This window comes from Cydia fagiglandana, chromosome 8, assembly GCF_963556715.1.
Source record: "Cydia fagiglandana chromosome 8, ilCydFagi1.1, whole genome shotgun sequence".
NCBI lineage: Eukaryota > Metazoa > Arthropoda > Insecta > Lepidoptera > Tortricidae > Cydia > Cydia fagiglandana.
This window is the reverse complement of record NC_085939.1, coordinates 18865994-18882613: the sequence shown is the minus strand read 5'-3', so window position 1 is coordinate 18882613 and position 16620 is coordinate 18865994. Positions and strand designations below refer to the sequence as shown.

The window sequence follows — 16620 nt, the reverse complement described above, 5'->3', positions numbered from 1 at the left end:
CAAATGTAGTTAGTATTGGCCAGGTTTATTGGTATGATTGTACAATATGACTACATCTGCCGGCTGCTTGCATCGGTGCGGATCTATTGTCTCATTGTTTGATCACTTCATGCATAATTTGTAAACATTTTGCATGCTAATGTATGCTATCCGATCAAAGCATTGCTTTATGGACATGGAGTAGGTGCTGTTAGTTTTTTGGCTTGTTTCCAGGCAAAAGTATATGTGGCGTTTGGCCAGTGCCTCTTAGACAGTTTCCAGTATCAATCAGGCGAAGGAACAGAAAAACAAACATAATGTAGTAAACATTCGTATTTATAATATAATGTTGTCGTTTTATTTACAAATAAATACAAATTCAGTTAATAAATAAATGGTAAATTATCTACATCTTAATAAGTATGTTTTATATCTCATTTCTTAATCTTCTCTGAATTCATCTCGAATCCAAAATACTAACGTTAACGTTTTCTTATGACACGTCACGGTCTCAAGAAAATTTGAGACTTTCGGCGTTCGGGCGACACGTTCACGTACATTCACACTATACGACTATATTTACAAGGTACTCGTAGACGATTCACTCCGCGGGGCGCTCGTCCGGTGCACCCCGCGCACTCACTCAGGCACTAGAGTCCTCCCCGGCCGCGCGTCATAAATATTTGTACACGGCCGGCCGGGCGGCGCGCGGACTAGATAATACTGGAGGGCCGGACCGGCGGCTCCGGGCAGCGGCAGCCCGCCCGGCGGCAGCGCGCGTACGTGGCCGCGCCCGCCGCCGCCAGCCCGCGCAGCGGCCAGTACAGCCACAGGCACGGCAGCGGCAGCGACAGCAGCCCCACGCACGCCAGCCGCGGCCCGCACGCGCACGGCGAGCCCGCCTCGTCCTCCCCGCTCCCGCAGTGGTAGAACAGCGCCTTCACGCAGCACATGCACGACGCGTAGTCCACGCACGCCTCGGCGCTGCACAGGCAGCTGCCGCACAGCCAGCGCGACGGCAGCGGCCGCGGCCGCGCGCACTGCTCGCAGCGGCAGCGGCCGCACCGCTCGCACACGATGGAGTCGGGCGCGAGCGCGCGCCGCTTGTCGACGGCGGCGGGCTGCGCCGTCACCGGCTTGAGCGGCACGGCGGCGCGGTGCTGGTGCTGGTGCGGCCGGCACGGCGCCTCCACGTAGGCGTTGCGCTCGCGCTCTGCGTCGGGGCGCGGGCGCAGCAGCGACACGGCGGGGCGCGCGGCCGGCGGCCGGTGCACGCGCGCCGCCGGCTTGGGCGGCCGGGGCGGCGCCGCCGGCCCGCCATACTCGTCCATCGAGTCCGGCTAACGGCTCTCCGGGCCGTCGCCTTCCTGTTCCCTCATCGTCCCCACCTAACGGACAAACGAAAAAACCGTTAGCTACATATACTATGAAATACAGATCGGTCCCGTCTAGCTCGCTCTGAAGAATGTAGGTAAGTAAGTGAGCATGCGAGTGTATTTTCAGAGCGAACTAAAGTTCTGGCTGGATCTGATACTGACATCACTTATCAACTAGATCATCGTTCATACTCGTACATTCCCTTTCATTCAATCAATTGAAGGCATATAGCACGCGATCAATCTCCTAATGACGTGGCTCTTAATGAATGAACTGCGTGGGCATGACACGTACCTACTCCTGATCAACTAAAACTATTCTGAGAAAAGTAGTTGATCTAATGATAGATATGACCTTTTAAACTACAAATTAAATGCACTATTATTAGCTTCGTAACTACAAACGATTCCGTACTTTGAAATGATTAGTGTAACAAGATCTCATTGGAATAAGTAATCAAATAATCATTTTTTCTTAGATTTTACTGCTAAAACGCTAATGTAAACTATTAAAAAGGTACGACAAGTAGAATTAATGCTGAACGAAATTAGGGCCAAATATCATCCTTTATCAGTCAACCATGAGACCAAATAGAGACCTATGAATACTGACAGGTCTAAATTATTTTAACATGCATATTTTATTTTGATTAAACTAGCGACCCGCTCCGACTTCGCACGGTTTACATCTAAGTTTTGATTGGTAGAGTTTTCCTCCTAATGCCCTAGACTCATTTTTACAGTTTTGAATTCGGAATCTTCTTTTATTCCATTATAGTTTAAAATTCGATGTCAATTTGTCCTTTGAAAAGGACATCGGGACTCCCAGACGATAAAATGCGAACTTTTAACAGTGACAGACAGTTTGATCCATCCTCCAGTGATGCTAACATTTGACATTATGACTGTTAGTAAATACATAATAGAGAATATACCTAGAGATCAGATAGAGTAAGAAATTGGACCTCTGGCACGGGGATTGAGTCTAAGATATATAGCAATATCTGGATCTTTGGATTCCTTGGTGTTGGTGCCCATTTATCGAATATTATTGTAGACGGATTAGACTTAAAAACAGCAGAACTTTACTGACCATACAGTCGATTATGTTCGCTTTTTTTAGCATTAGAAAGAACTCCACAGAAGCAAGCGTGCAGTTTTTATCAGGCTCTTTAATTGTTAATAATTATTGAATTATCTAATGTAGCATGGTCAATACATATAATTTACTTCACATTATTACTGCTAAAAGTGCCGGATTTGGAACCACAAGCTTACTTCTGCGAAGTTCTTTCTAATGCTAAAAAAAACGGACTATAATAATAAGTCCCGATGTCCTTTTTAGAGGACTCAATAAAATGGAATTTTGAACTATGGAATAAAATAAAAGAAGTTTCCAAATTTAAAACTGCAGAAATCTCGGGACTTCTGAGATATTGTAATATGCGTATCGCTCAAGAAATGGGCATGATAATTAATACAAATATATATTAATGCACCAAAAAATACCCTTTTATTTTTTGACATTCGCGTAAAAAGAAAGTTGTATGTTTTCGCCAAGTTAAGGACAACTTTACATGCGTTTTATTTAGGTGATAACAAATCACAAAAGGTATTCTCTTTCGAACTGTGACAAAAGAGGACAAGCCTATATAAAAAATGAAATAACTTTGCTTAAACTAGTTAAGGGGCCCACTGATTAACAGTCCGCCGGACGGTATCGGCCTGTCAGTTAGAACAAAATTTTGACAGTTCCGAACAACTGACAGGCCGATACCGTCCGGCGGAATTTTAATCAGTGGGCCCGGGCCCCTTTAGATTATTTGTTGTATGACATGTTTTAGACTTTTTGCTACTAATGTTTGCGATTGCGACGTTTATGAGGAAGTTATTTTTAATTCCATCGTTATGGCAGAATCGTCTAGCTCACAAACGATAGAACGTTACCTTTTGTATGAAAACGGCACATCGAGACACGCCAAAGTATCTTACATGTTTGGTCTAACTGTCAATCTGTCGATTAATTACAAAAATATGGTTGCCTGTAAAGTCGGTTTACGGACGATAATTTTGTGTGATAACGTCATAGGAAAACGTCGCTGTGACGTTACCATGGAGATCTGTCCACATCGTGACACATTTTCGTGCATGCTAATACCGGTGTTCATCGATTTATAAGACGTAATCACGTCAAAAAAAAGTTGTTACCGTTAACTTACTCAACTTTGCCTACCATTCCAAACATTGTCTGACGTCTGACTTAAGGAAACAGTGATTCTCTATTATATAGTTGCCATATAGGCTAATTCCTAAATGTAATATTCACGTAGCGTTTAGTAAACCACTTGAAGCTTACTAGGTAAACTTTTACTATGGGACCAAACCCCGAAATCGCGAATAAATAATTTGACTGTTTCATACATTTTGGTTGGTTCATTTTCTATGGGAAGGAAATTTTTTTTTGGCGATTTCGGGGTTGGTCCCGTAGTAAAAGTTGTTCAGTATAATTACAAAACCTTCCTGGCAACGGCAATGCAGTTATTTTTTAGGCACCGTATAGTGAATGTAATGAAATATATTAATTTTTAAATATATACATATATTTTTTATAGTGTACTATGTACATAGCCTTTAGCCGTCCAGACGTCAAAACTTGCCAAGGTAAATGCAATTTTGATCAGTCAAAACAAAGATTCAAATTAGAATGGAACAGGAGACCTTTTTATAGGTCTCTGGGCGGCTAGAGGATAGGTCCATGTTATGTTAAGTTTGAATTTAACTAAACTCTATATTCACATACACATACAGTATTATAATATAGAAGACTCCAAAACTCGTTTAGTGGCATTTTCATTTAATTGAACACCTTTAACGGCCGGTTAGCAATCGTTACAAAACTGACGGTCAATGTCCAATCCCATACATTTTCAGGAATATAACGGTTAGACGTTACTGAAACACGACTTAAGTCGCGCTTAACTTGTACAAGTTAAATGAAAATGCCCTTAGAACCTCCCTATGACATTTTCAGTATTATGCGTATTAAGGGCGACTGCGAAAGAGCTTCTTTTTATTTTAGGCAAAACTAAATTCTAAATTGAAATACGTAGAAGTCATAAAATAGCGAAACAGTGACCATGACCTACCTACTTGCTTTGAGGTTGGCATCGAACCAAAGCCTACTGCGAAAATTGAAACTTCGTTATCTGCCTCTCTATCGCTCAAATATGTAAGAGTGATAGAGAGGTGATAACAAAATTCCGTTTTACGCTGTATTCCCTCAGGTTTATAATAGTTTATATATGACCACAGTGATTCTGTCTCATTGCGTATAATAGCAGTAACAGACATTTAAGTTTCCGTCACACAGGCGCGTTTTCCGTGCGGGGCGTGATTGTTTTATATGTAAAAACCTGCCCCTGTGTGTCGCTGCCCCTGACTGCGGCTGCGCCTGTGTGACGAAGCCTTTAGGTACCGTATTCCCGTCCAATAAATTCCAAATTAAACCCCATTTTCCAATGGCTGTAAAAGGCTTGCCATACGTCAGGATTTTCCCTGAGGTGTCAGGATTGCGGGGGGACTTTGCGAGTGTCAGAGAGTTTTAGAAACCTCAACTAAATGAACCAACCCCTAGAATGCTTGAAACTAGTTTAAAGTTTGGAGTAGAGTAGAGAATAGGGAAGGTTATACTCAAGGGGAAGAGAAGAGCTGGTGGCCTAGGGGTAAGAGCGTGCGAATCCGGAAGTCTCTGGTTCAAACCCCGGCTTGTATCAAGTTCCAAGAGTTTTTCAGAACTTATGTACGAAATATTATTTGATATTTAATAGTCGTTTTTCAGTGACATCGTCAGGAAACCGGAGTAATCCCAATAACGGCCTAGTTTTCACTCTGGGTTGGAAAGTTAGATAGCAGTCGGTGACGGATTTGCCCTAAGGCACAGTAGGCCCGGGCCTAGGGCGGCAAGATATTTAGGGGCGGCAAATTGTGACAAAAAATTCGCTGATGCTAACAAGAAAATAACTCAAAATGTAGTCAATATTATGGGTGCCTTGAAAGGGGCGGCTACAGGGCCTGGGGCGGCAAAGACTGCAAATCCGCCGCTGATGGCAGTCTCATAAAAACTGCTTCCTACGCCAATTTTTGGGATTAGTTGCCAAGAACTGGGGTCCGCCAGGCTCCCGTAAGCCGTGGCAAAAAGTCGGGGTAACGCCGAGAAGAATAATGACAGTCGCTATCAAACGCAGTCAAACGCTATCGTGAACGTAATTTACTTTCTATATATCTCTTTCGCACTAATATGTCTGTGCACGAACGAGATGCATAGAAAGTAAATTACGTTCACGATAGCGTTTATGTCAATGCCAAACTGATGGTAGCCGTACTGGTATTTAGGAGTGCATCATTAGGGTCAATTAGTTTGTATATTAGATATAGAATTACATTTATTAGGCTAATATGTTAAACTGATACTGGTCTCTCGAAATATTTTCCTGTAATATTGGTCTCAACACTATTAGATTTGTCATTAATTAAATATAGGTATTATGAATAACATCGCAAGGCCCAAGGTCCTACCAATAGTTCTAAATACTTCAATGTAATTTAAACCATTTTCAATTGGAACAAAGTTATATTACCTTTGTATCGTTCCCTTATAAAAAAAATTAAATTCTACAATATTTCGTTCATTATTGATTTCATATTTAACCGGCAATTTTTTTGTATGGTGGGCCGTAGCCGTAAAATATGGTATGTACATAGTTTAATCCAATCTCATATATGTAGGTAGACCCAATAAGAATTCAAGTAGGTAAATAAGTGAATTTGGAATGAAACGAACATATTCGGTAAAGTAAAATCCCTAGCAACTATTCTTCATTATTTATCCACATTATATCATTTAAGATCCATAAAGAAGACATCAACAGCGAAAAATAATCCAGGATTACTTTTTATAATCTTTACATAATAAGATATTAATAATCCTTTTTAAACGTCTAAATCCAAAACCTTTTCGCGTGTCTAAGTATAATACTTTTTCGCATATTAAATCTAAGTAAATCTATAATAGTATTTAATAGTTTTTCTTTTCGTCGGATAATTGCAAAAAATCTCAGTTTTGACATTCAACTTCACCTTCAACATTTATTCAGCAAATAGGCCACAAGGGCACTTTTACACGTCAACATTGAATTCACATACAAGCATTTTGCTGGGACATCAGTTAGCTGCGACCACGACCAGTGAAACCTGTATCGAAAAGTCCGTAAATAAAGGTAATAAAGGGGTCCCTTTGTTTCCCATAAAGTTTTAAGCCATAATGTATTGTTTGTCATATTATCGTTAGTCATAAAACTGAAACCTTTAACTTTTCAGGATTTTCGTAAGGTTGTTCTGTAGATAGGTTAGGTTAGGTTTGTTTTATGGCAATCCTGAAAAGTTACGCGTTTCTGAGAAAAACCAATTATGACTAACGAAAATTCGGACAAACAATACATTATGACTTAAAACTATTTGGGAAACAATAGAGACCCAGGTAATAAAACAAATTCACGATAGACTCGTCTATAAATGTGAGTTAATAAGTATTTAAAAGATTAATATTCAACCATTTTCGCTCCATTGAATGTGAAGCGAGATAAACGTTATCTGCGAATTAAAACGATATAAAAATAGAGAATGACCATGAAAAACACGTGCTGAATGACAATTAAACGAATTGTATTTACGTTGTATGGTAATGACCCTGGCTGTAACCACACTAACCATTAATGGACCTTAATATGTTTACAATAAGGTTGAACAACAGTTAACATTAGTCGATGAAACATTGCTTGAACTTTGGATAGTCTTCATAGATACATCTTCTATAGCATTATTCATAAACGCGCTAGTTAAACCAAGAAAAGACTGCAGCGATTTTGATAAGTCACGCAATGCAAGTGTTATTTATACGTTATAAATTCATAGGAGTATGACGTTTAAAATAACAATTGCACTGTGTGGGCTATCAAAATCTCTGCAGACTTTTCTTAGTCTAACTCTACAAGCCTCAATGAGCTATTTAAAAGAAAGGGATAAAATGTAAATTAGGTAACTATTAAGGCATGTAAAGTTTATGAATAAGGCGGGTATATGTAGGTATCGCATTCATATTGACAAATACGTTTTAACCTAAGGCCCACCATAAAAAAAACTGGCAGTCGAATTAATCAGTAGTGAAATGAAGAGTTAGATTTCTTTTGTTTTGAAATAGAACGAAGCAAAAGAAAAGCGACTGTGTTCCAATTGGTTTAATTAAATATAAATAATTAGTATTACAGGTACAGCTTGGCAAAAAAGAGTAGAAATTAAAAAGTGGCAACACTGTAGAGTCGTCCCTTTTAAACCAATCCATATAAGAAAACGGGACGACACTACAGTGTTGCCACATTTTAATTTCTACTCTTTTGCCAAGCTGTAGGACTGTATTTTTGTGGTGTTTTTTATCCTTTGTTCAAGTCATTTTGAAATATTACACAGTCCAATCTAACAAGGCTATTTTGTTTGGCTATACATTTCCGGAGGATATAAAGATAAAGATAAAAAATAGTTTATTTAAGTAGGCATATTACAATGCGCTTATGAACAGCAAATAAAGCTAAACCGGCTCCAACCCTACACCTCTGCCTCGAGAAGATTTAAATCCCCCTTTCAATTGGGAAAAAAAAAATTAAGCAACATGTGATTTGACTAAAATGTTGGGATTCATCAAGGTCGTTGAGACTGTCAGTGAATAAAAGATACTGGTTCGTTACATCATTAGGCTTGCCCATAGAGAAATATAGTAAGAATAATGTTCACTCCATACATTGTTTTGGTATCAAAGCGACTATTATTTTCGCTGTCGACATCTAGCATCGAGTAGCGGAATTATATTATAGCGATGTTGTCGACTACGAAAATACTAGTTTTTTTAGTACTAAAACTAAAGTATGGAGTGAGCATCTATGTACATATTTTTTTCTCAATCCTCTGGCCGCCCAGAGGCCTATAAAAAGGTATCCCGCTAAAAAAATAAAAAAAAAAAAGGAGCAGGACCAAAACTGATTAACCTTGCCAAGACAAATGAAATTTTGATGAGAGGCTATGGCTTGCCTAATGGCTCTTCTACATGATGGGCCAGCGCCGGCCACTCCAAGAGACGCAGCCATGCGGTAGAATAAGATAACAATATCACTTGCTCCCTCTAAAGCATAAATGCGTCCCTTGGAGTAGCCGGCGTTGGCCAATCGTGCATGTAGAGGAGCCATAAGCAATGGAAACACTAAATAATTTTTAAGAAAAAAAAACCGACTTCTATGGGGCCCGGTGAAAGATTATGGTAGATGGTGCACTATGTAGAAAAGGAGGTAAAACCAGTACCTACTTTCTAGTAGCATTACGTTTCCGTAAGGGTCGTAGTTATCTAGCCTAACCTAACCCACTTCTCTGATAGCAGTTCGGTTCTGTGAGGATCGCAGTTCGAACCTAATCCAACCCACTTTTCTAGTAGCATTTCGTTTCTGTAAGACTCGCAGTTCTAACCAAACCTAACCCACTTTTGTTCGGTTTTGTGAGGATCGCAGTTCAAACCTAACCTAACCCACTTAACGGCGCATGCGGTGCGGTGTACGGGAGTTTGAGCGGGAGGGGTTTGGCATCATCATACCCACATTTTATGGTAGGTAACCATAGTGCTTTATTTAGTTTAGGTATCATAGTGGTTTTCCGGGTCAAGGTCCGGGTCTCTGAGTCAGAGTCCGGGTCCGAGTCCCGGTCCAAGTCCGGGTCCGGGTCCGAGTCCGAGTCCGGGTCCGAGTCCGGGTCCGAGTCCGAGTCCGAGTCCGGGTCCGAACCGGATCCGGGTATGAGTCCGGGTCCCAGTCCAAGTCAAAATCGAAATTCGAAATCACCAAACATGTACTATGCGTCGTTGAAGAGTTCTGTTTTGATCATCATCAGCAGTTCCACTTCATCAAATGCGACAGTTTTTAATGTAAATGCTTGATTTTATGATGAAAATACAAAAAATTCTATACGTATGCCTTTAAGATTTGAGGAGTTCCCTCGATTCCTTTTCCTTATGGATCCCATCATCAGAACTCGAGCTTGACAGAAATGTGGCTTAAAAACTAAACTTGCTTAACAAACATAACGAAGAGGACAAATCGCCAAACGTGAACTATGCGTCGTTGAAGAGTTCCGTTCTGATCATCATCAGCAGTTCCACTTCATCAAATGTCACGTTTTTGAATGTATATGCTTGATTTGTTGATAAAAACACAAAAATCACCATATGTATGCCTTTAAGATTTGAGGAGTTCCGTCGATTCCTCATGGATCCCATCATCAGAACTGGATTTTGACAAAAACGGGACCAATCTGTATGCATATACATACAATCAAAAAAATAATTTTCAAAATCGGTCCAGTAATAACGGAGATATGGAGTAACAAACATAAAAAATAAAAAAAATAAATAAAAAAAATAAAAATAAAAAAATAAAAAACATACAACCGAATTGATAACCTCCTCCTTTGGGATTTGGAAGTCGGTTAACAAATGAGCGTGGCGTCGCTTACGATACAAGCGAAATGTCTCTCCCAGTTAATTCGTACTAATTTATCGTTTAACTGCAACCATGTTGTCTATGTCGGCGGCCGATCGTAATATCAGGCATATCGTGAAATTCCTAGGCATATCGTGAGACGTGAAAATCTTTGACTCGTTCCCTGAGTCGACGGAGCCCCGCGCGGGGCTCCTATTTCTGGGCAGTTTGCCCTTCGGGCATCTGAAGCAACCTAACGAACCTATCCTACCTATATATTGGTTTAATGTGACTATCCTCAAAACAATACACAGGAACATTACGATCTGCCTGATCTTACGATCGGCCGCCGACATCTATACAAGGTTAGTGCGGTATTCTTTAAGTATACCGTATGCGGTATGGAAGAAATCCAGCAAAACTGATTTGGCCAGCAGTGATCTTGTGATCAGATCTATGGTATGTTCGTTTCTATACGATATTTGTGCTCCTCATTATATCAGTTTACAAAATGTCTATTGCCGCATAAATATCCGAATACAGGCCCTTGTCGCTTTTATTCGCGATATAGGATACCTAGTTCACATTATGGTCGGGCTACTGCGTTTTCCCATACTTAGTCGATATTGTAAATCTTTCAGTTATATTTATAGCGTAAAAGAATCACTCAATGCGTCCATATAAATCTAAAGACATTGTGTTATTTGATCTACCACTGATTGGAATAAGGCAAACACTACACTGTAATAAGATATTATGACACGCATGACACAAATTAGAGTCATAGGACACCTTTTCGAGAATAATTCACATTCAGTATGATATGTAACACCCATATTCCTTTTAAATGTGTAGTAGTTTTGTATCGTGTAATCTAATTCCTATACAGTGTGTTTTCTGTAACAGGAGCAATAAATTAAACTATAGACTGTACTCCTCAAACTGACCAACATTTGTTCAGCAACTTTTGAAAATAACTCATGTTTTGATTTTTATTGCGCTTTAAAGTTTATTCTAAGACGCAATGTATTGCAAATTTTGTTATGGTAAAAGCGTGACAAGTAACGTCAAACACAATGATGTCAGCGTACATTGAAGGCAATATTTATTTTGTATGAAAAAGAGGAACTCTACAGGATTCATAATTTTTAAAAGTTGCTGAACAAATGTTGGTCAGTTTGAGGAGTACAGCCTTTAGTTTAATTTATTGCTCCTGTTACAGGAAGCACCCTGTATAACAGTAAAACTATAATAGTTTGGTGTCAGAGCATGTGAAAGCAAAACCCTTGGGACAGTATCATATTTCCGAAAATATTAACTATATCAAAAAATGGTTTTAAGTACTCCGTTTTGAAAGACCTAGCCAACGATACCCCACACTATTGGGACAAAGCATAAAATAAAAACTTTTTGTATGGGAGGTGCCCCATAGTTTTTATTAATACTTTCTATTTTTCCGTTCTGTCGCAATGCATGATTTATATATCCATGCCAAATTACAGCTATCTAGCACTAACGATCACGGACCAAAGTCTCGGACAGACAGACATGGCGAAACTATAAGGGTTTCTAGGTAACTAAGGACTGTATCGTTTATTATAAATACAGATAAAACCTGGTCTAACTGTTGACCTGTGTATTATTTTGTATTACTATGTTCTTAAGGTATAATCTGGGGGTATTTTTAAGCCATATCTGATATAAGAAGGTTTTACATTTATTTTATTTTAGGGACTTTATGATGATTTTAATACCCTCTAGCAAATGTAATTCGGACAAGCCTATCGAGCTTAATTTGAGACTATTTCACCGATTCCTTGGTCCGATTTAAAGAAACAAAAGGTTAATATGCTGCCAAAATATGCCATCTAAGGGTCCTTTTCATGATTGCTCAATTGAACATCCACAGAATAAATGTGGTGAATTTTTATCTTTACATGAAAACGACTTTTTATGCAACATTTTGGATTCCCGTCAATTTCTGACGCCAGCGAAATGAGGGAAACAGCTAAAAGAATCTACGGAAATCCAAAACCTAACGGACATTCATGGCGTTGAACCATGGCTAGAACAGGTCGATAGAAACGCTCCATGATGGTTATATCGTATACCAAAGTCGGGGTTGTCGTAAGTAACATGCCATATTCTCTAAAAGGCCACCAAGCACAGATCCAAAACTTTTTTTCCAACTAAAAGAAATGATTAGACTATGCCCAGATGTTTCGCTTTACGATTCATATGTAATTGCTGTTTACATAGTACGATTTTTTTTGTGTAATATCTCGTCTTGTTCGCAAACCGTAAATTTTCTTGTAGTATTTGTCCAAAATCGTTGTAGTTAATCGGGAGGATTGGGTAAATATTGTCCAAACCATATGCTTTACGTGATCTCCCAGGACGAAATGTTACTTATTATTAAAGCACAAATTAAACTATATGTGTAATTTTTTAATAAAAATATAATACCAGGAAAAACGGCTAAGTAAAGTTGTATTCATAACAAACGATACAGTCCTTACGAAACCCTATACAAAGACTACTATGTTTTTATATAGAATTGAAGACTTTCCCTGGCCATCATACGTCTCCTGAATTCCACTTCACTAAAATATATTTAAAACTACACACAAGGCTTCCAGGCATCGTTTAAAATAAAACTAAGCAGGAATTGTAGGACAACATTGAGGTTTAGAACTTAAGTATCTCATAATCTTACAGATTTTTTTTATTTAAAGTTTTTGAATTTTAGTTTGGGTCTTGGTATTTCTGTAAGATTATACGAGTAGAGCTATGCTGATAAAGCCCATTCTTAGTCTTAACTTTCTTTATACGTTCTATGAAATTAATTATTGTTCTACTTCCTTAGTCTTCTTTTACCTAGCTTTCCTCTATTACACAGGAAATTGTCTATCGTATGAAAGTGCTTATCATGTTTTCTCATTGACTGTCTATCTACCTTAGTAATTATGTAAGAGTCCGATAATAAATTAAAGTGTTGCTTAAAATAATAGTCCAATTAAAAACGAATAGAGGGATATCTAGATCAAGCCAAATAAGAAAACGAAGCACAGTTTTTTTTATCCACCACATAGAAAATCGATGTTATTTATAAATTTTCGAAAACATAAAAATTTTCTATGTAGGTACGCAATTTGTATTATTAATAATATTTTTGTGAACTACTTACTTCATCTCAATTTAGAATCACTTATTACTACAAAGGTCGTGAAATACGCATGGTTCCAAGACCTTGCCCGAAAACGCGCAGAGTACATGATGTTACTGCCGACATGGCTTCCCTGCTTCAGCTGCCACAAATGCGGTCGCAAATGCCGGTCCCGCATTGGCTTATACAGGCCACGTGACGTTCCTAGCTCACAGACGCTGCATAAATCATCTGTCAAGATGTTAAATACCTGATGATGATTGCTACAAATCAGGTCAAGTACAGGTCTCATAAGAGCTGGAAATCGTTCTGTAGAATCCTGTAGTGCAACCGGAAATCTCTTTCGACGATGAGCTAACGAAATGCGAAAGGAGTTGAAATTAGAATCTTTAACAACCCAGCAATATTTAAGTACATACACGTTCAGCAGTAGGTTGTTATTTAATCCAAACCATATTTCAAAAAGTTACGTAATATGAGAACCGGTAATACTGACTACAGCGTCTCGATATTGGTCAAACACATGTAGAGTTGCCTATGAAATCTTTTTGTCAAGATAATATTGCCATGTCTATATGCTGTAGCTATAGCGCAACCTATCTATTCCTCTGCTGAATTCAAACGTTTAGCTAGCCTCTTTCTTAGGTTTCTAATAAACCTTGAGACTCGTTTAAATCCCTCTGCAATCCTGACAAAATCCAAAAATGTTACATGTCAGGAGAAATCCTGACCTTATGCACATGTCAACAGCATCAATGTTGCTGCTTTGGGATTTAGAATTGTAACTTGTATTTTAAACAATATTTAATGACATTGAATGATGATTCATTTCACTGCGATAATTTAAGTTTATTGACCATTTGTGACCAATAGCTGCTGTAGTCATTATGTCTATCGTAATGTCAATTTAGTTGGCGTAGTAATTTGTGTCACGTGTGGCGGCGGGATGTCGGGCCATCCATACATTTTGTTAACAGAACGGAGCAACTACATTACAGCAAAAGGACAAGTGGCAGTGACATCTGTTTTTGATATTAGGTATCGCAATCGGTCGCTGTTGTGGTTTGGGCTCATTATTATTTATAACTATTATAAGCACAGCTTTTACACGAACCCAACTATGGACCATAGTCTATGGCCCAAAATGAACTCGACTATCTTCGTTCAGGCTTGATTATTATTTGAAATGTCGTAGTCCTAATGACAAAATATTTTTATAAGTGGAAGATTACACTCAACCAGAACCTATACACTGGTGTTACTGTTGATATTTAATTACGTATTGAACTAAACTGAGGTAGTAACCTAGTACCTAGTACTGGTTTATTATCGTTAGTGGTTTTAAGGTTTTACTGATGCAGCCAGTCTGTTAAAATAGAACGATATCAAATTTAATGGCATTAACTTTTGGCACAGTGGATTGTCTTGGTCATTGGCCTCTTATAAATAAGATAACAAGAAATTTTGACCGTCAACGAGATGTAGTTAATTAGCTTATGTATTGTATGTTTAACCTTACGGGGTGGCACTTTAGGTAGTAATCTAAACTCCGGTCCTGATGTCACCTTTCATATGTGGTGATCAAAAAGAGGACTAATATTCGGTCAGGTTCCTTATCACTCAGAAGAGAGGTTAAACAATATATTTGATCATCTACCAGTCTAGTTAGCGCAGACTAGATACAGTACAATCAAACAATTTGAATTCAAGAGCACATTGAACTTATGACATAGTTATTGATGTGCCGATATACATTTGGAAAAACCTTGTCATACCTATTTTTGTATGGGGATGGAAAATTTTCTTTTCTAAAATCACAATTTCCTATGATATTTCCAAGAACTTTTTGGACATTCCGTAACTGACCTGTAGTCACAGCGGCATGACATGATGGGCATCACAGCTTACATATCAGTTGGCCATGTGGCAATACATTAAGTTGACCACTTAGATGGCCTAAAACTCAAGTTGCTCTGTTGTTTTCTATTGACAAGAAATTTAATTTAGAGGCCATATCATTTGCTAGTGTCGTTGTGTAATCAAATCTTCAATGAATATCTACGTTGTTTTGTCTAAATTTAAAACTATCTGCGAGTTCGTTAAAGATATTAACAGCAATAACAGGCATCATTGTTTACTATTCTTTATCGCTGTAACTTTGAATTTAATGTTCAGTGATAAAGTTATCGTTGAAATTCGCCCACCACAGTTAAAATTAATTGTTGTAAATTTGGTTTTGGATTTGGGAACAGATCTAGACCAGCTGATTCATAAATGAACTCTCAGCATGTTTGTTTACATTCTCACGGTAATTAATGAGTCTGGTGTCAAGGGAACTAGTGATATCTACGTGTTCCGATAAACTTACTAGAAATCATTGAAAGGAACGTGGCGTGAGGCGTCTGTATGTACGTTTTGAGGGCTCGGATAGTTGATATCCCTAATGATGGTACGTGAAGTATAGTAGAGAAGGTTCTCGGAGCGAGCGGGCGCACGTGCGTAGCGGCCGGCCGGACGGCGACCGAGCGGGCCTAGCGACGCTACTAGTCATTCATGCCACTTTGATTCCATCGCATTCCGAGGAATCACTTCCTACGCGCTACGTGACGAAAACTGTCGCCGTCAACCGCCTCGTAACGACTGTGACCGGTGGGCGATCCCACGTCATTATTGCCTTATGTACTTACAAAACGGACGTTCCACGGTCACACATCTCCTACACACATCGCACAAGGGCACTCGGGCCTCCAGCCCCACACACAACACTTGGCGGTCGGACGATCCTGCCACGCCTGGGCCGCGCCGTAACAACCACTGACACACTCAAATACGGCTCAACCACCGAATTTCGGTCGCGCAAATCCACAGGAAGGTTCGTAAGACCGGCGCGGCCCGGAGCGGCAGGCACCTGGCGCGGGAGGGGCGGCCCACGCACCGGCCTCGATTCTCGTCCGCCCGCCGCGCGGTTATCACTGCAATATGGCCGCTACTCACTTCCTCGGTGAAGTTCTTCGTTGATTTCTACTCCTGATCTCGATGACGGCGTTTTTTGTTACCGTTCCGAACTCGTGCGGGTTCACTGCACTTATTCTTATACACATTTTAATGGAAAACCGGGAGCGCTAGCGCTACGCTCCGACGAAACGACCGTTCCGTTCGCTGGCACATTCCGCACTGGCGTCGGGCGCGGGCGCGGCGCGGCGGGAGAGGCCGCGCCGCCCCGCCGCGCCGCCGCCGCCGCCCGCGCACAGCCTTTTTATGAATGGAAGGCGGCCATACTGAATGAACCGCGTACACGGAGCGGTTGGCCGCTATTTTCGCGGGCGAGCGGCGTCGGGGGTGCGAGGGGGGAGGCCGGAAGCGGGCTGCGAGCGCGAGCGGTGCCAAATTTTGCGGCGCGGGCGGCGGCAGCGGATGTGCTCGTTTACCGAGCTTCCGGCGAGATCCCCCCGCGCAGCCGCATCCGGGAATTGGGTTTCCGGTCGGCGAGAGTCGCGCCACCGAGATACCGCCCACTTTCGTCCTGCAT

General features: G+C 40.2%; 1 protein-coding gene across 2 annotated transcripts; it reads right to left on the bottom strand.

The window, feature by feature from the left end:
- Positions 1 to 297: 297 nt before the first annotated feature.
- On the bottom strand, positions 298 to 16285 carry LOC134666823 (protein sprouty). 2 transcript variants are annotated; one of them, XM_063524139.1, is made up of 2 exons: positions 16086 to 16285; positions 298 to 1367 (listed from the first exon to the last, which is right to left on the bottom strand). In XM_063524139.1, the coding sequence occupies exon 2, from the start codon at positions 1308 to 1310 to the stop codon at positions 693 to 695; it is 618 nt and encodes a 205-aa protein (XP_063380209.1). In that variant the 5' UTR covers positions 1311 to 1367; positions 16086 to 16285; the 3' UTR covers positions 298 to 692. The 2 variants fall into 2 exon arrangements, with proteins under 2 accessions (XP_063380209.1, XP_063380211.1); XM_063524141.1 differs by lacking the exon at positions 16086 to 16285 and adding an exon at positions 15779 to 16079.
- Between the last annotated feature and the right edge of the window lie 335 nt (positions 16286 to 16620).